Source organism: Xyrauchen texanus, chromosome 47 (genome assembly GCF_025860055.1).
Source record: "Xyrauchen texanus isolate HMW12.3.18 chromosome 47, RBS_HiC_50CHRs, whole genome shotgun sequence".
Lineage (NCBI taxonomy): Eukaryota > Metazoa > Chordata > Actinopteri > Cypriniformes > Catostomidae > Xyrauchen > Xyrauchen texanus.
In genome coordinates, this window is record NC_068322.1 from 14846537 (window position 1) to 14870278 (window position 23742).

Sequence of the window (23742 nt, forward strand, 5' to 3'; positions counted from 1 at the left end):
AAAAAGTTCAGTTTCAGACTGCAGATGATGTTTGGACTACTCAACATGTTTGGCAGACATGGGACAATGGAAATCAGTTGACAGATTCAACATTTATAATGTATAATTTTATTTGAACATGGTTGGCAGTGATTGGATGATTACTTTGTATCAGAATTAATTATGCTCATTTCTGATTGATAAAATGCTTTAGCACTGGCTATCAATTGTTTATCTGACAGTGCAACAAGAGAACATTGAGATTTTGTTGATCACAGTAGAATTAATGTTTTTTTTTTTTTTCAATACACATTATTCCAAAGCAGCTTTACAGAAAATCAGCTGTTATGTATGTAACATCTTAAAAACATGAATAACCAGCAAACATAAACAATTTGATAAAAAAAGAAAACTGACTTTCTATAGCTTGGTATTATTTAAAATTTCACAACTTACTCCCTCAGTCCCCACAGGAGGACATCAAGTTTAGGAAAACTACTTTCTCACTTGCAGTTTATTAGGGGCTACAAGATACAAATCAAAATGAAATGAAAAAATGCACACAACAGTCATGCTCCGGTCGCACCAGACACACCTATATACAAACAAATGATCAAATCAGTCATCCCTATTATGTCTGCAGAGCGTTGTGTGTTATCATAAGGGGAGGAGATATTTCAATATAGAGGTTGATAACACTGAAGCAGCACCAATGATGATTTTCATACACCTCTTTTCATATGTGCACGCTCACACAGACAAAGGGGGTATTTATACTCAGTCACTTTAGCATCATCACAGTGTCATAGTCCTGTCACTCTGTCAGTCTGGGTTTTGGTCTGACAGGGCATGTGGCATTATTCGCCCATGTCTGTCTTTGTGCGAGCACGCAGTTTCGGTTATATTCCCTGCCACGTGCTCTTCAGTCTGTTGTGTTTCTTGTCTGGAGTGTGGTGTCTCCCAATCTAATTTGGTTTCGTCTGTGTCGGGACCCAGACATTCATACTCCTTGTAAGTCTGTTATTGATGTGGGTGCATCACACTTGTGTCACCTTGGCTGCATGCACTCGTGGCAATAATCTATGTCGTTCTTTGTGTCTGTCTCTCGTGACTGCACTCTTCAGTCTGGTGGGTCGCGAGCTGTCTTCATGTTGTGCTGAGGTTCATCACTTCGGTAAGGTGTCGGATGTGTGTGTGGCCGAACTCTCACACAAGTGTCCTGTCTTGTCTTGCTTGTTTATTGGTATGAGTGTATATCACCTCATTGTCTTGGTGGGGTACACTCATGCCATTTGGGATGTTTTGCCTTCTAGTGAGAACATGTGGCTTTGTTATTGTTTCTGTAATCACCATGTGTTTCTCTGTCTTCTGTCACACCCCGCCTCCTTGTTTGCTCATTATTGTTTCATTAGTAACACCTGCCCTATATTAACCCACTTGATTTCTCTCCCTATTTTAGTCTCCTCATGTGTGCTGTCAGGTGCCAGTTCGTTTCAGTCCTATATGTATTTTCTCATGTTCCTGTCAATCCTGATCCCCAAGCTGGTTCCTGGTCCGGTTGGCCCTGTTTCCCTCTGCCCCAGTCTGGATTCCCCTTAGTTCCCCTTCGGGCTTGTTTTGGTTTGTGTTTTGTAAATAAATTATTTTTGGTTCTTTACTCTGCGTTTATCTCTGCAACATCCCTGACACACAGAAGTGAAATCTGTTATATTTGCAGAATAGATTGAATTAATATTTATTTTGCCCATTTATGTGGCCAAGTATAAATAGTATGTTTATACCATATGAATCTGATCAATTAAGACTCAAGTGGGAATAGGCCCAAACACATGCCACATGAACACATGTTTTGGATCTTATTTCTATGGCCAGCCCCGTGACTCAAATCCTCTTACTGTACATTATGCAAACAAAGGTCAAATGTCTTGGGCCTCTTTTGGACAATTACAAGCAACATTCATATTGATATCTTTCCATTGACTCAATCAATTATTTTCATCATTTGTTTTGGAGAATGTGGAAAAAAAGATTTTTACAAAATTTGGTTTACATGTGAAATGTCTTACAAGTAAAAATGCACAGGATCAATATGTGAAATATTAAACAATGTGGGAGATACACAGTGTCCACAATAATACAATTAAACCATGCTTAAATTGCATGAGTGTATTTGAATCAGATACTGAATTTGATTAACATTTCCTGCATGTGTTTACTCTGCTAGGACACCTGTGTGGACTAGGGATAGACATTGAGTAATTTTGTTGTCGAGTACACTAACAGAAACAAAACGAGTAATGGATTACTTGAAATTCAGATTTTTATTTAAAATTTCAATATTTGTACCTGTTTTTCTTACGAAAGAATTTGCAAAATGCATAAACAACAAAATTTTTACAACAATCACTTTAAATAATGACAGAATTCTCTTTTTGGGTGAACTATTAATTTAGCAACATCATGCATCCATAATGCCAACCAATCATTGAGTTGTAACGGCAAGATTTAGGTGAGAGAAGTGGTTAAATTGTTGCCAACAAAGGCAGGCAAAGGCACAAAAGAAAGTCAAATTGCAATATTCGAGTAGTGTTTATACTAGTGGAATATTTAAATCTGAACACGTTCTCGATTATTTGATTCCTTGTGCACAACAGCAAAGTGGAGAGTCTAGGGTCTTTACAGTAAGCATCACTAATTGGAGATAAAATTGGCTATGCAACTTTGTGGGAAGTTTTTGCAAGCTCTCTGTACCATTGTAAACACAGAGAAAAATCGTGTCCAGTTGCAGAACACCCCCAGAATATGATCAATTGTGCACCATGAAAAAGAGTTGCATTATATCACTGTGAATAAGTGCAAGGAGCAGAGTGAAGGACACTTCTCTCCCACTGTAACAAACTGAAATACACAGATCCGTAAATTAACTCGAATCTTACAAACATAAAAACACACATTTTAGTGTGTCTGTGAGTACATATATTTAATTGGTGTTTCAAGCCCTCCTAATAAAGAAATAAAAAAAAAAGTTATTTTAAAGCTATTTAAAGCCTTACTAAACAGTCCAGAAGGAGTGCTCCCAAAGCATACACACAGAACAAGTCGTTTTCCAGAGCAAGAAAATTGTGTGTTTTGTGTACCAGATGATGTCACATATAAATGTAATAAAAACATAAATCCAGTCTGCTTGCATTATCTTCTGTGGGTAAAATCCCCAATAAGAGCTGCTCGTTCCTGCTTGTTCCCCAAATCCATTCCGTCCCTTTTCTCTCTTTTACACTAGAGTTGGAGGTTCATTAAGAATTTTGTGTTGTTCTTAATGTGTTCCTTACAAAGAACATTTGAGGTCCAGAAGGCAGGGTATACAAACTTATTATGAACCTCTAGTGAGGATTCTGTAGACCGCATAAAGCATTAGCTGTAAAAGCATTTAGTTGTATAAGGAAGAACCCCCCCCCCCCCCCAGCACAAACGAACACCACAATGTCATAATTAACAGTGGGATATTTTGAACTTTCTTTAAGTCCAGACTTTTCAAAACTGAAGGTGTATCAATTAAAGAATCATGCAGAAAGCTAACTGTTAGTGGGTAACTAATAGCTTTTTACATCTTGAATGAGCGTTTAACATCTGTCTTCATTAGGGGTGGGAGAAACCAAATAGATTTTTCTGCTGTACCAGAATCTCAAAAATTCAGAATTCAATTTTATCCGTGGCAGTGCAGTGGTGTTTATTTGCAAGCTAGAGACGAAGTGAGATGTAAGAACCAAATGGTTAGACGAGCATATACTAAAGCAAAGACTTTGTTAATCAACCACATGAACATCGTTCCTGACTGAATCTACAATCTCTAAATTAATTCATAAACTCAAGCACAGTGGGCTCAATGGCTGCTGCAACTGGACTGTGCAATCGTCCCAGGTCATGAGCTGAAAGAGCCACAATCGTAGTTTTAGTAGAAAGGCAATATAATGGTATCACAAGGTTAAGTGTGGGTTTCACAAAACCATTTGCAGATCTGCTTTACAAGGCCTTTTTACTGCTTTAGCCCTGCGGGAACACACACACACATGGTCCAAACTGGAGTCACAGTGTAAAGAGCTGCAACAGAGGGAAAAAATGAGAAGATGAATTAAACTTGACAAAGAAGCAGTATGGAAACCTCCTAGTACTGCCGCTTACAGAAAACACACACATTTTTAGCTCAGAATTTGAGAATGACTCATCTGTAAAGTGATTTCAGCACACAATAGGCAAATACACCTGATATGTGTGTTCATTGAGTAGCGTTGGGTGAGTGACAGCTCAAAGGGTCAGTGGGTTTAATTAAAGACTGGATGAACAGACAGGTGCTCTTATAAAAAACTAAACACGCTCTTAATTGTCCCCATGTTTTCCCCTCTCCTTTTCAAGAAACTCCTCATTTTCATAGCTCTAGTCATGTTGTCAGCAAGTCTGTGTCCTAACCAGACACAAAGTTTAAGCCTGCGCACACTCCTTACTGAAAGACCAGCTTAACCAGGTAGCATTCCATTCCCATGCTGATCTAGGCTGGTTAGTGCCGATTAACCAAGGAGGTCTTGCTGGTTAATCTAGTTGTGGACCAGCATTGAAAACACAACATATGTTGGTGACAAAACTTCTAAGCAACGTGACTCAATTTGCAGTCAATCAGAAGATATTTGATGTTTAATGTATATTTAATGTTTTAATGAATTGCAATCCATAAACACTCTTTTAAATTCCATTGCTGTATTGAGTTGTGCCTTGTTAAGTCAGTGTAAGGCCCAAAGCTGTACTCTACACAAGTATGTGAACGTAGGCACTTCTATCTATGCAGGCTCAATTTCATTCATTGTTGCATTCCAAAACATGTCAGACGTGTCAGTGTTCAAAAAGCAACTCAAATACGTGCTGTAGTCTCAACGTCAACACAAGGGGCGTTATAGTGGACATTAGAGTGAACTCTCTGCTTCTACGGTGAGTTTTCTCTTTCAAGCCAACAATGGTCACGGCGAAACAACAGTTTGAAGAGGATATTGCTGAGCATGAAATGTATTCTATATATTTATGGCAAATTACCTGAATAATCACACATCAAGTTTAATAGCTCAGACATTTGAAGGTAACTCTATCATCCGACTTGAATGTTGAGGTTTGTTACTGCCACAGTAATACAAGAATGCGCATTAAGTATATTCAACTGGACAACGTGTTGGCAATGGGTCGACCAATCTCTCGCGTTTGCATAAGCATACATGCATAAAGTCTGTTTCTGGCTAAACGCAATGCAAGCTTTATCATTAGAGTCTTTGCATTCCGAAATGTGTCAGAAAGCAATTCATAACACAAAGCAAACAGTTTGACACGCAGGACGCTATAACGTTAAACTTTTCTATGCTCACTTTTCTCTTTCAGATCAAGGAAAGTCATGGCAGATTAACAGTTTAGTAAACAAAATAGCACACACTCCTCAGATGTCTAGCTATCTAATAAAATACTGCATGAACTAATGGCACAAATTTTTGAAGGTAACTATCATCCATTTAACTGTACACTTTAAATACAGTCAACAGGAATGGATTGGGCAACATTTAACATCTGCGTTTGCATACTTATGGTATAATGACATGATGATGATGATGATGATGACGATAACTATTTGCTGAACAACAGACCATCTTCTGCAACAATTTTTCATTGATTTATTGAATCGATTTCAGCATTTTTCTTCATTTTATGGAGGTCCCTGTATGTGTGAGGAGTCTGTAAATGAGCTTTTGAGGAGCATAAGTATTGATAAAACCTCCCTGATCATTCGCATTACATATACCACACACTTCAATAGCTCATTCACCTCCCATATTCAAGCATTCATCAGACAGAGAATGAGAGAGTGAGAGAGAAAAAGATAGAAGGGGAGAAGAGAAAAAGATAGAGGGGGAGAAGAGAAAAAGATTGGCTACAAGCCCAGAGGAAAATCCATACCACTCTGTTCCTGGGCATATAATTGGTTTCCTTTCTCACTTTCCTATTCTCTCATTCTCAATCCAACCCCCACTTTAAGGCAGAGTTTAAAACTCTAGGATTTCATATAGCAATAGTAAGTGAATTTGTTTATTTGTATGTACATGTGTGCTTGTGCTATTAACAGCATATTAACCTAGCCATTTCAAGGCCCTTTAAAAAGGCCAAATCACAGAAAACACAATTTACTGTGCTATGTACTACATACATTAATGTTCCCAATGCAAATGCACAACTCCCAAGTCTGTCCAGTCTATTAATGTAAACCAGGCCCAGTTCCCCACCCAATAATGAGCTTGGCCCTCCCTGGAAACCTCAACAGTGGGTACAGTAATAGGGGCAGTACCATGGTACAGTGATGTTGTCAAATGGTAATACCATGGTACTTTAATATATACCATGCTACTGAATGATTAATGTACCATGGTAATATGTCCAAAAAACTTTAATAAAATTTAAATAACAAATGTCCTACACAAAACTGAATTGCTGGGCCTTTGTTCTGAGGCATACCATTTGTTTTGATGAGAAACTTAAATGTAAGTACTTTTTCAGAAAAGTTTTTCCAAAACACTGTGGCTCACATGTTCACACAAGAATCTGTATTGTTTAGCACTTTAAAAAGTATTTGTGTAAACCAACATATCTTGTATGATAGTTTTAGGTTCTTTTTTAAAGGGATAGTTCACCCAAAAATGAAAATGTTCTCATAAATTACTCATGACCCTCATGATATCCCAGGTGTGTATGACTTTTTTTCATCACCAGAACACATTTGAAGAACATGTTTAAAATATTTTAGCTCAGTAGGTCCTTTAAATGCAAGTGAATTGTGAAATTTCTCCTTTGAAGCTCCAAATATCACAGACAGTCATCCATACGACACCAGTGGTTAAATTAATGTCTTCTAAAGTGTTACGATGGCTTTTGGTATGAAAAAATATGATATTTAAATACTTTATAACAATAATCCAACATGTTCTGAGAGGGTGGAGTTCAAGAGGTCTCTCTTGTGACGTATTGGCTTTGCCATGGATACAGATGTAATCTCACATTTCCTACTCGGTTGAGACATCCAGGATAAGCACACAAATGCACCATTGTGAGTAAAGAAATAGATCAATACAGATCTAAACCAAAATCAAACAAGCTACTGTACAGCGTTTCTCCGTCTCACTTGTAAACAGCGCTGTTCTTCCGGGTGTTTCAATTGTCAATTACCGCTGCAGAGCGAAAGCATGATTTAGAGTTAAAAAAAAGTACTTATTTATTTATAAAAAAGTACTTATAAATATTTATCTTTTTCACACCAAAAGTGATCGTGTTGCTTTAGAAGACCTGGTGTCATATGGATGACGTTTATTCTGACAGTCTGTGATTTTTGGATCTTCAAAAGAGAAACCTCCATTCACTTGCATTTTAAGGACATACTGAGCTAAGACATTTTTCAATTTTTCTTCAAATGTGTTCTGGTGAAGAAAGAAAGTCATGCACACCTGATATATCATGAGGGTGAGTAACTTATAAGAGAATTTTCATTTTTGGGTGAACTATCCCTTAAGCTTTAAAGTAAGCCACTGTCAACAGTCATTGTTTTGAAAAGATGGAGAGAGACATTCATTAAAATAATCTTCTTCGGTGTTCCGCAAAAGAAAGAAAGTAATACAGGTTTGGAACAACATGAGGGTGAAAAATATATGACAGAATTAAAAACATTTTGTGAACTATTAATTTATTGTGTATACAGAACTCTAAACGGGATAGAAAATTATTGGGGCTGGATTTGAACTTTATATTCCGCATAAGCACCATGGCTCAATGTGTTTGGAGCACCGAATGCACCACAGCTCCAGCTGAACAGACCAATTTCAATGACATTTCTACCGCTTTCAGTTCAACCAAAGAAAAATTGCATTTTGGTTTCAATTGACATGAGTGGCGGTCCAACAAATCAGTGTTGATTCCATGTCAAAATAAATCTGTGGTGACTCTTCTCAGACAGAAACAGGTTCTGCCTGCAATGGTATTAGCAAAGAGTGCGTGTCTGAGCTTTTTTTGACAGAGGGGCTTCTAGCAAAATCGTCCAGAATCTTGTCTGGGAATACTCTCTTAACAGCCTCCACTCCTAAAGACACACACACCCTACACTTCCAGCTGTGCCCTATTTCAGGGATCACAGCTCCGGCTCGCTGACTCAGCAGAGGTTCCCTTCTCACAACCACACATCTAGAGAAATACAAAGAGACAGATAAAAATAAAGCTAGACAGATGGAGATAAAGGGAGTTGAAGGATTATTTGCCTGTTTGGCTCCTCCTTTACATTCCATGGGTGGTTGTTATGTACTGTAATAATGTGTGCAGTTTTGTCTGTGCAGTTCAGTGTCTTACTCCCTGTTTGTGTCTGTGGGAGTGTCTGCAGGTGCCGCTGATTTGCAGATTGGCAGTTTCTGATTGAATGCCTATACAATCCTTGAGATGCCTTTTAGTTGCGAGCTGCTGTGATTTCTGGCCTGTCACACTCCTCTATGCTCCCCACCAGCCCCCAGACCAATCCCTTCGGCTCTCGAGCTGAGAGTTTGTTACATCATTGCTCTTCAGAATTTGAGTGTTTTCTGAGCTATAGCAGTTAGGTTTGACCTGCCCTGTTTATTTGATATTGTTTGCTCTGTTTCTGTTAGTAAAGTTAGGTTTGTTAAATTGTATTTTTACTTACTATTATCAGTTATCATTTTTCTTTCTAGACTTTTTTTGTATATTATTTTGGGCCAGGGGTCACCCTGAATCCCAAATACCTGCTGTGCATTTGTTCCATCTTTTAAAATATTTACTTCCAATAAAAATAAATATTGGATCCTTGTTTACTGTTGTTCTTGGTTTGATGGTTGAGCAGTGCGTAAACTTTCCTTCACTGTGTTGCATCCCACCCCAAGGTGACGTAACAGTGGTTGTGTGATGATAACATATTGAGCCGAATAAAGAACAGTTAAAGGGTTTGTGGGGGGTTTCTCTTTCTCTCATGCCATTTTTCTAGTTCAATATGGCACTAAACCTTTTTCAAATTGACCTTCAATGCACTTAAAATTCATGGGCCAGAAAAAAACACAGCTGGGAAAATTGAAATAGTCTTCATTTTCATTGTGAAATAGTTTTTCATTGTGCACTGAGGGCCATGAATATTTCACAATATTTAAAAAGTATTTTTCTCTTCTGCCACTCGACAATAAAACCCGTCAGAATTAATAATACAATTAAGAATAAAACTTCGCAAACACAACTTAGCACTGTCTACAATGGAGGCTCAAATATGAATTTTCATATTTGTACTGGTTTTGGGATGTATGTGTGTTCTTTCTGTTATCAAATTTGCCACATTAATGTGTGGATGTACAGCATTTACATGGTCATTATGATCTGTCACTCAGTAACACAGACACTTTTCTTTGCCTACTCTCATCTACCACTGCAAAAGCAGCTATATGGATGGAGACTGTATTACCAGAGAAACACATTAACACGGACCCAACACACACAAGGCTAACAACAAGGCCCTGCTAGCACAAGCACACCCACAAATGTGTGTTTTAGACAGATTCTTGGTTTGGAATAGCATACTCTTACTATTTATGCAGTATAGTACAGGCTTGTATGTAAAATGTATACTGAATGCAAAGTCCTGTATGCATAGCTTATTACCAATGCAGGTGACCTACTATGTTTGCAAAAATAAGCAATATAGAGCATGGAATACTGTATCTCACAAAGAAAGAGGCTCAGGATTGAGGGGGCATTTAGGACATTTTGGCCAATGTGATGAATTTACCAAAATAATATCCATACTTCCATAGCAATTTTTAACATCCCTTTAAATGGAATATTTCACCAAAATGAAATTCTTTCATAATTACCTTGCCGTATTGTCACAAAAAAAAAAAAAAATGTTTTTGATAAATACAAATAAAAAGTCCTCACACAGCATTTTAACCATATAATAAAAGTGAATAGTGACTCTCGGCTGAAAACTAAAACAAAAAGGACAAAAAAACAAAACAAAACAAAAAACACATAAAAGTAATAAATGCGACTAGTGTAATATATTCCGCACCTTCCGAAAGCCATAAAATCACTTACATTTCAGATTTTATTGCCTCTAACTTCATTGATAAGCTGTTTCAAGTGCTTCATGATGCTTTTATTATTATTATTATTATGTATGTTGTTGTTGTTGTTGTTGTTACAATTCACTTTCATTGTATGGCAAAAATCATTTACTTTTTGTGTTCCACAGAAGTAATTTGGGTTTGGAGTAAATAATGACAGAATTTTTATTTTTGGCCTAGTACAGTTTGAAACATTTATCACTGCATAATGCATTCAGCTTCACATCCTACTTTTCAAATAGTAGTCAGTATACAGTGTGTATTGTGCAGTATTCTGTAAGCAACATGCCATTATTACATTCCGAACCAGAAAGATTGAGATTCAGATTATGTGTGTGTGTGTGTGTGTGTGTGTGTGTGTGTGTGTGTGTGTGTGTCTCGTTGAGAAGGCTCATTTGTTTCTAATGTGCTGAGAGAGATGTGTGTTCTGTGCTCTGTATTTTCCCAGTGAAGGAGTCCCCCCACTCACACACACACACACACACACACACACACACTAATGAATGAAGAGGGGCACTACTAACCACTAATGTGTGTGTATGTGTGCTTGCTTGATGCATGCATGGATGTGCATATTGATGCAAATGTCATATGTCAAATAAATATTTAAAATATTCAGTGCTCACAGGGTCATAATGCAGCCACGGTTAAATTCTGCTCATTAAAAGAGTAAATAATTATGATTTACTGTGATTACAGTAAATAATCACAACCAACTAGACCAATCATACGTCAGCATCAATACGTTACTCCCATACAAATTTCTGAAACACAATCTGCCAAAACAAAGTAGTGTAAAAATAAAACCGAGGAAAAACAGCAATTTATTGCACTCACAAATCACAAACAACATTCAGAGTTTCCCAGGAGTCTATTTTCCCCTATGGGTCATCACTAACTCGCAATAGCAGCAGCTATGACCTTGGAGTGAATGGCAGTCTATAGAAACACTCAGACACAGCGGCAGGGATTTAAACAGTCAATGTTCTGTGCAAAACTTCTTTGTGTGTCTCAAAGGACACAAAACATGTTTTCCAGGTTAAGGCATTTTCATACCAATGTGAACGTTCGACGCGATTTCTAGCCATGATTAAAACATTTTTTATGGTAACAATTGATTCTTAACGAGCCTTTCACATCTGGAACGAATTTCATGCCGAATCACGCACCGACAAAGTGAAGCTTTTTTTTACAGTGAGTGCATATAATTTTTTTTCTTCGCCCGGCAAAGAAACGCCCCGACCAATAGAATTTGAGCAGTGAATCACGTGTCAGAAGCTGCTGCAGTTCCCAAAACCAGCTGAACAGGTGGCGCTAAAGCACAGAAAGTTGTTTTGACCACCGACATTAAACGCTGAAGTAGTGAGGACATGTGCTTCATTTGCATCAAATGCCTTATAAACAGAAAAATAAATTATCCTATGGGCAGTGGTGGGTAGTAATGGATTACATGTAATCTGGGTTACGTTATCAGATTACATAATCTGTACATGTAATTGTATTACATTACATTTAATAGTCGTAATCGGACTACAGTTACTTTTTATTACATGATTACATATTAACAAGGTAATGGCAGTAAATTGTTAATGATCATCCTACTTGTTCTCTTTTTTCAATCTTTTAAATTTTTCATTCTAAATCAGCACACCGCTGACATAAATCAGAGTGTTTTTGGAAGAGAGGGGGAGGGTTGACACCAATAGCTTGCAGCTTACACACTGAACTTAATTGCTTTAAAGGATCTAATGGATGCCTTCTCTAAGGGTCCTGTGCCGTAGGTACACAATAGATCAACTGCAAAATGTGCAGCAATGATCCCGACGTGCTGCAGGAACTGCGCTCAGCGACGCAATCAGCGCAGTCACTCGGGCAGGCGATGGCCACACTTGTGGTTCAGGAACGTCATCTGTGGCTGAACTTGGTGGAGATGCGCAAGAAGGACAAGACACACTTCCTCGACGCCCCTGTCTCAAAGTTCGGCCTCTTCAGCGACACCGTCGAGGACTTCGCCCAGCAGTTCTCCGCGGTGAAAAAGCAGAAAGAGGCCATTTCACACATCCGCCGCAAACCTGCTCGCCGAGGGTGTCCTCCTGCGGCTAAGAAACGCGCAGCTCCACCTCAACCAGGGCCCAGCTCTCAGCCCCTGCATTGAGCACCCTGCAGGAAGCGCAAGGACCCCCTCGAGGACCCTGAGACGATCGACCCAGAGACCAAGAAGTTCGCTCCAGAGCTGTTAAGCAGACCATTCCATCCCCCGGTGGAGGGCTGGGAGGAGAATCCTTGTTTGAATTTATTTAAAAAGAGCTTATTCCTTTGTCTCTGGGTCAACTGGCCCGCAAATGCCGTTCTCACGGCACTCTGCCGCCACACCTCAACAGTCCCGGCATGCTGGAAGCGGACCCCCCGCCTTCAGCCCCACGACTGTTCCCTGGACGGCCGGCCGGTTCTGACAAGTCTAGAGGACACCTCACTAACCCGCCCCCTGCCGGTTGTGCGGAGCAAGGTAAGTGCTTCAATTCTTTTCTCAGCACCAGATCCTCGGGATGCACCTTTGCCTCCTGACTGGGTACTACCTGCTCCTCCCCGCTGAGAGGCCCCACCAGGAACATAAAAAATGATCGCCCCGTTAGTGCCCCTAGCACTGAGCTTGGATGCGTGGCTTTCACTTCCCAACCAGTCACGCTGGCTGGCCAGGACCATCCGACTCGGTTACGCGATTCAGTTTGCCAGGCCCCCCCCCCTTCGAGGTGTCTGCTTTACCGCAGTACACGGTGAACATGCCAAATCCCTGCGCATGGAAATCGCGACCCACTTTCTCAAAGACAAGATAGAGCCTGTCCCTCTAACCGAGATGAAGAAGGGTTTCTACAGCCCTTACTTCATCGTACCCAAGAAAGGTGGAGGCTTATGACCGATCTTGGACATGCGAGTTTTCAACCGGGCTTTGCACAAACTCCCATTCAAAATGCTCATGTGTCCGGCATCTAGATTGGTTCGCAGCGTTAGACCTGAAGGACACATACTTCCACGTCTCAATATTGCCACGACATCGACCCTTTCTACGGTTCGCGTTCGACGGTCAGGCGTATCAGTACAAGGTCCTCCCCTTCGGCATGTCCTTGTACCCTCGCGTCTTTACGAAGGTCGCAGAGGCAGCCCTTGACCCGCTCCGAGAAGCCAGCATCCGCATACTCAACTACCTCGACGACTGGCTCATCCTGGCTCACTCCCGAGAGTTACTATGTGCCCACAGGGACCAGGTGCTCAGGCACCTCAGCCGCTTAGGGCTTCAGGTCAACTGGTAAAAGAGCAAGCTCACCCCAGTTCAGAGCATCTCTTTTCTCGTCTGCTTTGGTGGACAACAGAAAGGGAATGCTGTCTCCAAACAGAGGCTCTCCCACTGGGTGGTGGACGCAATTTCATTGGCCTATCGCACCCAGGCCGTACCTGGGTAAGACCCCCTTCCCCGATGCGTGCAAGGGCTGTAAATGACACAATAACAACTTTTACCATTACACGGAGGAACAGAGAAAGGGAGAGAGACATCTGCAGTTACTAAATATCTCAACACATCATCTACATTGTAAATTCCTCTATGCATACTTTCCTAACATTCTGCCCCACTCTACAGTACATTGCCCAATCATTGAGTCACACAAATTATGTGTCAACTCATCTAGAAGTAAAAAGCATCATGGGATATTGCATTAACCCTGGCCTGTCATTCTACACACAACACATCAGCATCAGGAGTACATACTTTATTTGTGCACAAACACTAGACAATGACCAAGGCTGCATACTGTACACAGGACAAGCTCTGAAACGGTGGTATATCCGTTCAAATAAATTACTTTGCAACTTCAGGCCACACACACATACACAGAGAATATGAGCTGCAACTAATGTGAAACTTGATGCTGATTGGGTTAAGGCAGTAAGCTGCTGTTAACTCACCTTTAACTGGATTTGACTCATAGACTGAGACATACTTCTGTCAGACTAGTGTCCAACCCACTTCATCACTGACACAAGAGAAAGAATGAATGTAGCGAAAATGGTCAAGAACATGTTTAGGTCATATTTTACCCCAAAATCAAAAGTAAAAAAATACATACAGTATATTTTTGCATTAAAAAAAATTAAGCCTATCTTTAGGACTGTTATTTATTTAACTATTTATTTTTGCATTATTTTTGCATAATGTTTTTAATAACATTATTAATCAAATTGAGCACATCCACCCCCAATTCTCAGTTTTAAAATGCCAAAATAATGACAATTTATTATTTAAATTGTAAAGTACATTTGAGAAGAAATTATACATCTTGGGAGTATTGTACAGAATTTATTGTAGGCTAAATTAAATGTATAATTAAAAAAACATTGGGTCTGTAAAAATTTATTTGCATTACCATATTTCATAGGCATAATTTTATTATGCAAAATATAATAATTTGTTTATTCTTATGATTTTGGGGTGAAATTTCCTTATGAGGTTTACACACTGATTTACATCAGTGGATTTACCCCAAAATGAGTGTGATAAATAATATGTTTATCAGAAAAGATAGATAGACATCGTAACAGAAATGAGCAATTGAGTTCTCTTGGCACCCCTTTTCCTTCTCTGCTGTTTGGCAGGCATGTTGACAAGCCTCTAATGAGACTGTAAGATGAGTCTTAGGTTTGATTGAGAGAGAGAGAGAGAGAGAGAGAGGCTGATCAATACTACAATGAAGGCCCTGCTACCAGTGGTATACATGAGCTGAAGAGAGATTGAGAGAGGAAAGAAAGAGTGGAAGTAAGAGAAAGATGGAAAGATAAGGTGGGGAGATTTGTAAAAGATACAATACTATCGGTCTACAAAGTTACTAGGTTTTTAGTGTGGATTGATTTAGTAGGTACTGCAATTTTTACACTTTTATTCCTCTGAGCATAGTTGAGCAAAACTCATAAGCCTCTTTTTCACCATTGGGCCAACAGGTTCTTGTTGTGAAACCATGCCGTGTGAAAGGTTTACCATTATTTGCTGAGAGGTTGTGCATTGCACTGAACAAGAACACACAGAAAGGTCAAATTTCCCAGATTAGCTAAAAAGGACATGTATTAACAAAATATTATATATTGAGTAATACATTGATAACATATTACTTTTAATGTACTAATGGTTAAACCATCATCATGAAATCATGAAGATACACCAAACATACACAATTTTTTATAAAACGTTATTAACCTCACCTTAGCGAACTTTGCCAGCTACCTATGAACAAATGAGTTACCTTGGCGTTGGCAAATTGACAATCGTCATTCACCACATTCTAAAGCTTTTCTCCCGGCATGGTTGAGCACAGTTAAATGGTCATCTAATGCATAGTTACTGTGTTTTGCCTTCACAAGGCAGCATAGCATGATATTGTTTTTATATAAAAATAATCATAATTACTACAGACTAATCCCAGCCCACACCCTAACCCTAAAATACATATTTATTTAAAACAACGTCAAGAACACGTTATTTAAATTTAGCTCATTTGGAGGGAACTTCAGCTAATTGTGCATTTCCACACACACCAGCGGAATGGTCAAAGTCCAGCGATTCCCACCTACTTTCCCGCAACCAAAACATCCTTACATAAAACTGTGAGCTTGTTAATAAGTTCCTGTGATTTGGAAAAGTCAGACATGCCAGGTATGTATGTTACACTCTGAAGAGATCATGGGCGTGCAGCTCACAGTAGACTTTTAAAATCTCCATGAAACAAGCTAATCCAGTGGTCACATTATTGGTCACGTGATTGAGAACTTTCCAGGGGGATGCCGTGCTATCAGCACCCGCATGACAGGAGAATGCTCATCTAAACAGTGCAGTGAAGGCCATTCATCAACACAGAAAACAGTGAACCATAAGCTGCAAATTTAAAGGATGAAGGCCTGAGAGGTTGATTTATGGCAGCTTTTTAACCAAAAGGCAAGTGTGCTCAGAGGAGTAGAACAATCTCTGCCAGGAGCATTAGAGAAAGCCTAAACTAATCAAAGGCCGACCTAGTGCAGATGGGTTCCCTTCACAGAGCTGTTAGCCTCAACAAATCTAGCTAGAGCAAGAGGTGAAAAGGCTAATCTAAAAACAAGGAATAAGGGGTTTTAACCTGAAAGAGGGTGGTCTGCCCTGAAAAATGGCAAGAGTTTTCAGAAACTGCAAGTTCCAGTGAGATTGGCTGGCTGCTATGCAATTTCCGGGAGTCAGGGTGCAAAGGTTTTTACCAGTCTGCAAATAAATAAAGTTGCATTTAGAAGGTACTGGGTGGATACAATGAGCAGTTTTGAGCACAACAGAATCTCTGACCACAGAACCTACACACAGTTTTAGCTAATTTCATTGTACACTTCCACGTCATAATTTTCATGAGCTATCACTACATTGCTTACTGGGCAATCAATGAGGTTTAATCAATTTCAGATTTACCCACTCCAAAACATCACATAAAAAGTAAAGTATAGTGTAAATATTTATTGCATTTTGCCCAGCAATACTGCAAGCATTAAGTCTGGTCCACTTTGCGAGTTTTTCTGGCCAATAAATGCGATTTTCCAGATGTCCCAAACAGCTGGAAGGGGGCTTCATCGGAGAAAATAACTTTGCACCAGTCTTCTGCTGTCCAATCTTCGTACTTCCTGCAGAATTACAGTCTGTCCTTGATGTTTTCTTAGAGAGAAGTGGCGTCTTTGCTGCCCTTCTTGACACCAGGCCATTGTCCAAAAGTCTCCGCCTCACTGTGCGTGCAGATGCACTCACACCAACCTGCTGTCTCCTCAGGAGGAGATGGTCCTGGTGCTTGCTGGACACTCTGGGACATCCTGAAGCCTTCTTCACTGCAGTTGAACCTCTCTCCTCTGAGGTCTTGATGATCCAGTAAATGGTTCTTTCAGGTGCAATATTCTTTGCTGCAATTTCCTTGCATGTGAGGCCATTTTGATGCAAAGTGATGATGGCTGCACGTCTTTCTTTAGAGGTAAACATTGCTAACAAGAACACAATGATTTGAAGTACTTCCCTCCTTTTATAGCAATCAGTCTGCCCTTATAATCCAATCAGAATGATAGAGTGATTTCACCTGACTAGCACTCATTCACACTTTCCCAGGTGCTGCTGATATGATTAGTGAAATGATGTTAGCTGGTCATTTTGCGCCAGGACAAAAACAGTGAGATTTTTTGTCATGTGTCACTCTGAGAGATCTTAGATTTCGCCACCACAGTGGCAAGTAGAGGAGAAAAATTGCCACTGTGCATGAAATACCTGCATTTGACAGGGGCTAATTTCACACCCTGGGCTACCTTTTAATATTTTTGTCAATTTTCCAATGGTTTTTGTTATTTCCCGATATTGTCGATCATCATCTGTCAATGAGTGTCATAATCGCCATTGGGATATTTGTCAGATATCGTTGTTATCAGATTCCATCGTCCTATCGTCCAGCCCTAGCTTATATTTAAATTCTGACTAGTCCGTGACTGTCTGCGTCACATGCTGAGTCCTTGTGCAAAGTGAAAACTTCAATTTCTGACTAGCCCTCAATATGTAATTTATACACGATCACACACTCACAAAATTAAGTACTTAGAAGCCCAGACAGCAATAAAAGTGTCTCAGACAAACACACTCCATATACAGTAATATTTCAAGTCATAGATTTTCCCAAAATGTACTCCATTATCCACACTCTGACCTTTGACCCTGACTACAACACCCTCTCCTCCCTAGTCCACTCTGCTCTTAATGGACGGTGAGATATAAACCTCCTCCCTCCCTCTGAACGAACTCCCCCCGCTTAAGCTGACGGATGCTGTCCAGACCAGAATGGTTGGTAGAGGTCCATGTTTTTAGTAAGCGGCTCTGACGGTGAAGTGTGTGCTCTGTTTGGATGCGGTGTGTGTTGCTCAGCACTGTGGTCTGTTTCTGTGCCTGATAAGATGAGGGATAATCGTGTTGAATGTTTATTTTCATAAACTGCTGGGACATGACGAAGCCCTGACTGCCCCAGACACAGCGAGAGAGAAAACAGATGCCAATGACTCTCTTCGTATTATTATTGAGAGAGGGAGAGAAAGATGCTCTCTAATCATACAAAACTGCAGAGAACATTTGAAAATAAACAGAATAGGTCTGTTTATGTGGTCCAGTCCAAACAGTATGTTTGACTGTGTCTTTCATGACATTGCTCAAGTTTATTTTATCTTTTAAGTCATGTTTATTTTGAGGAAAAACAGTACATGTATGCTTTCCTAAATACACCGATCAATGGAAATTTCTCTTGATGTATGTGTTGGTGTTTCCCAAAATCAAAAAGGACAGGAAAAAGGAAATTTAAACCATATGCCACAATAAAAATAATCCTAATTTTAACCTAAAAGTATAATGAGTTTGTTTAACATTTAATACTAACACTTTGCATTGCATTTTTATGATAAATGTTAAAATAACACTTTCAGGTTCAAAGGAATGCACAGCACCCTTCTCTGCAAGCATGGTTGACAAGCTCAATGGCCAAACAAATTATAGAACAAGGCAATCACAAAATGACTGACAGCCATGGGAATATAATTATCCCAGCTTGCTTCCCAAAACCACAACCAGCACCAACATCACAATTTCCATTATGCTTAATCAAAGCCAGTATGTCAGTGTGACTTTCTTTCTTCTGTGAAACATAAAAGGAGATATTAGGCCTCAGTCACTATTCACTTTCCATACAATGACAGTCAATGGTGACAGAATTTTTGGAGAAGTTTTTATTAAGACTGGCAGAATGGAGCAGATAATAAACATTTAGTCTTAAAAATATCATGGCTCAGCAAAAAGTTATCATCACTAGGGATACGAGTAACCGCTATGTAATCTAGTTGATTATTTAACGTACAAATTAACGTACTATTGTTAAAAATGGTGTGTTGCTAAGTTGCAGTCGGACCGAATGCAGCATTCACACTGTGTCATTATTGATGGACTAATCCATTAGCACTATGAGGCCACAAAACATTGATCATGCAGCAGTGGGTCCTGTGCCCCTTGCAGCAAATATGCAAATATATATGTGTGTCAAACCTGATGCAAAGCGTATTAATGCGCCATATTTTAACATAGGATACGAGAACGCGAATAAGATTTGAAAGCTGCTGCAAAGGGGAAGATTATCAGTGCATAACGAACAAATTTGTTTTGGTCTGTTCTTCATAAAAACAAATATTGTATGGCTTCAGAAGACTTCGAATATAGAGCACAAGTTTGGCTATAGTGACTACATCTATGGTATGTTTATGGTGCTTTTTTGTGCTTTTTGAAGATAGACAATGTCCATAGTCCATACCCATTCACTTTCATTGTTTGAAACAGAACAGCATAGTACACATTCTGCTTAACATCACCTTTTGTGTTCCATGCAAGAAAGTCTGTCATACATGTACGGTATGGTATGGATAACTAAGGTGGTGGGAAAGGCCTATAACCGATTACACAGCCGATTGTTTTTAAAACTGATTTGTAGAATGTCCAAAAAAAAAATCTTATTATTTCCTTACTAGGACAAGCACAGACAAAGAGTCCTAAATAAATAAAATCCCAGATGCAGTTTATTGTTCAACCAAAATAACCAGAATTTTTTTTGGGGGGCATAACAAAGGACATTTAAGTATAAAAATCTCTGAAACACACAGAGGACTCTTATTTTGAAATGACAAAATGATGAAAAAACTCTCTGCAACTATCGCCATAGATATTGGCAGATAACGAATATGCAACAATCAGTAAACGGCACTCATTAATCGGTAGAACTGATATATCAGTCTACCTCTAGTTTGGTTGTTGTTCTTTTTTATGCTATATTGTTTCAAATCACTGAAAAGATCTCTAATGTTGTGTTTTGCACCAGCATCTCTCACTCCCAGCGAGTCAGATACTTAAGTTAATGCACACCTCAGTGGTTTAATACATTTAAAAATTAGCCTACTCCTATTAAAAACTTTTAAAGCTGTTAAAAAAAGCACAGAATTTTCTTAATTTGCATTTTTTGTTTATTATTTTTAATCTATTTCAATGTAATAATTGATTGTTCTGCAATCCAATCTGAGCCCAACTGGACTGACAAAACGTTGGGTTTCAGGTCAGATATTCAAGTATAGGGTTAGACAGGGGCTGTTTAAGTGTGTTTTTGCACCCATTTGTGCTGTTTTTTCATTTGACTTTTCTTTGTAAACGCACTGGACGGATGTCACTCACTATGACACGCACTCTGCTCACAGTCGTTCTCACTGGAGAAATTACGATGGAATGCGATCTTTTGTCCAGACAGCACACACACAGAGATATTGATTGTACTCTGCAGAAATCATGGTCGTTTTAACCAGCAAGGTGGCTGATCTCTGAGCCGTCAGACTCGATTGGCCTCTCTCTCAGATGCGAGCAGGCATGCTGTTCCCAGGTGCCCTCCCCCATCTCTGCTTGGCCATTCCTGAAGCATATCTCTCTCTCTCTCTCTCTCTCTCTCCTCTCTCTCAAATATTAATTTTGTCTCACTTGCTTGAAATGCACTTAAAATGCTATTTTTCTTCTGAAGGGATCCAAACGATTTTGGATGAGAACAGACCAAAATAACTTCTTTTTAACCATAAATCTTGACATCAGCAGTCTCCTTGGCAATCATTATTTCAAGCTTGATTACTCTTCCTAGCGTCATCTAGCCCTCTGCGAATGTGTCAAGAACTAGGAAGTGTAATTGAGCTTGAAATCATGATTGTGCCTAGAGACTGCAATGGTAATATTTATAGTGAAAAAGGAGTTACATTTTGGTCTGTTCTCACCCAAAAATTATTAGATCGCTTCAGAAGATATGGATTAAACCACTGGAGATGTATAGATTACTTTTATGCTGCCTTTGTGTACTTATTGGAGCTTCAAAGTTTTAGCCACCATTCACTTGCATTGTATGGACCAACACACTTTTACATTTGGTTCCCCTAGTCTTAAATATTTGGTTACATCATGTATTAATATATATATATATATATATTTATATACACACACACACACACACTGGTGACCAAAGTTTGGAATAATGTACAGATTTTGCTCTTATGGAAAGAAATTGGTACTTTTATTCACCAAAGTGTCATTCAACTGATCACAATGTATAGTCAGAACATTAATAATGTGAAAAATTACTATTATAATTAAAAAGAAAAACTATTTTCATAACTTCTTAAACTACTCCAAAGAGTTCTCATCAAAAAATCTTTACAGATTTTTGGCATTCTAGCTGTCAGTTGTTCAGATACTCGGGTGACATTTCACCCCACACTTCCTGTAACACTTGCTATAGATGTGTCTGTCTTGTAGGGCACCTCTCACGAACCTTAAAGTCTAGCTGATCCCACAAAACTCAATGGGGTTAAGATCCATAACACTCTTTTCCAATTATCTGTTGTCCAATATCAGTTTCTTTGTCCACTCTAACCTTCTCTTTTTGTTTTTGTGTTTCAAAAGTGGCTTTTTCTTTGTAATTCTTCCCATAAGGCCTGCACCCTGAGTCTTCTCTTTACTGTTGTACATGAAACTGGTGTTGAGCGGGTAGAAATCAATGAATGCGTCTATTTCTCAAACTAGAGACTCTGATGTACTTATCCTCTTGTTTAGTTGTACATCTCTTTCTGTCCTTGTTAGAGCCAGTTGTGCTTTGTCATTAAAGACTGTAGTGTACATATTTGTATGAAATTTGTTTGTTTTTTTGGCAATATCAAGCATTGTATAGTCATCATTCCTCAAAACAATGATTGACTGATGAGTTTCAAGAGAAAGCTGTTTCTTTTATTGTTTTGCCATTTTTGACCTAATATTGACCTCAAGACATGCCAGTCAATTGCATACTGTGGCAACTCAAAAACTAACACAAAGACAATGTTAAGCTTCATTTAATGAACCAAATAGCTTTCAACTGTGTTTGATATAATGGCAAGTGATTTTCTAGCACCAAATGATCAATTTAGCATGATTACTCAAGGATAAGGTGTTGGATTGATGGCTGCTGGAAATTGGGCCTGTCTAGATTTGATCAAAAACAACTTTTTTCAAATAGTGATGGTGCAGTTTTTTACATCTGTAATGTCCTGGCAATACTTTGTGATCAGTTGAATGCCACTTTGATTAATTTAAGTACCAATTTCCTTAAAAAACAGCTAAATATGTACATTATTCCAAACTTTTGGTCACCTGTATATATATATATATATATATATATATATATATATATATATATATATATATATATATATATATATATATTATTATTATTATTATTATTATTCTTTTCCATTTCTTTTTTTTATTGGTAATATAGCACATACACACGCATTCATGACAGCTCTTCTCTTTGGGTAACCCCTGTCTCATTAAGTATTAACAACAGTACTTCTCAAAGTTCAGCCTGAAGTTAAACACAATTAAACTAAACTGTGATCTATAAGTATCCTCACATATTTGCGTGTGTATAGACAAAACAAGCTACACAACCCGACAGCACACAGTGTTTGAGGGGCGCAGTGGGTCAGGGATACCGAAAGTGGGAGTGGGTGATGTGTTATATTGCACAAGCAACTGCAATCGCTTTATTCTGCATTCGTATTAGTACGTATGGCGTGGGCTCACGGAAACCCCTTTCGCGACAAATAAAAACACAAACTTGCCCACTAGAGCACTGTTTTCATACCTGAGTAACCCGGGCAGGGGTATGGAGCCGGAGCCCGAGCCAAGCAATCCTTTCTTCCCACTCAACAGCTTCTCCACCAGGACAACATTCCCAGTCCGTGCCGCTTCCAGCAGCTCCTGTTCCTTCCCCATCCCGTACACAAGTTTAATCCACCAATAAACAAAACAAAAACAATCCCAAAGACTCCGAATAAACGGCGAGACTATCTACTATGATTTCTGTGTCATGTTACCGACAAGCAAACGCTCCGCCGCGCGCTGCTGTATGAATGAACGCGTGAACGCCGTTAGTCCATACCGCAGCTGAATGATGGGATGATGCTGCACCGGATATTTCACACGGTCCCGGTGCAGCCGAGCGGAACGGGAAGATGATGGTCCTCCAAACGGACAGGCTGGAGAAGCGGGTAATATCACACTCACACTGCGCTCGCCTTCACCGTCCAAGAGCTGTTCTCTCCGCGCGCTCTCTTTATGTGTGTGCGCGTGTGTGCCGTTTTACCGACAGCAGGGCGGCCCAGCATCAGTGGCTCTCTCCCGGTTGGTTCCTATGGCAGTGTGTATTCTGTTCTGCTTCGGCTGGGCGTGGAGTCACGGACACTGAACACTCCACAGACGATACAGCCTTACTGTAACCTTTGTTTTGATCTTATTGCTGGTGCACGAGGACAGGATATTATGTCATATTAAAGGTAGGCCTAATGTTTGCAGGCTGGCATACACCTTGTTGCAAATTTGCAATGTTTTACTGAAACCCGAGTTTTTTTTGTTTGGTTTTTTTTTTACATTTTTTTTTTTTTTCAATATTTTAATCAGTCA

General features: G+C 39.3%; 1 protein-coding gene across 3 annotated transcripts in view; it reads right to left on the minus strand.

Moving 5' to 3' along the window:
* LOC127638898 (ankyrin repeat and sterile alpha motif domain-containing protein 1B) overlaps positions 1 to 23381 on the minus strand; it is a 187726-nt gene extending 164345 nt beyond the window's left edge. For all 3 annotated transcript variants that reach the window (XM_052120632.1, XM_052120631.1, XM_052120633.1), the window contains exon 1: positions 22925 to 23381. In XM_052120632.1, coding sequence (XP_051976592.1) covers positions 22925 to 23055 — 131 coding nt within the window. In that variant the 5' untranslated portion in view covers positions 23056 to 23381. The remainder of the gene's footprint in view (positions 1 to 22924) is intronic.
* Positions 23382 to 23742: the final 361 nt, after the last annotated feature.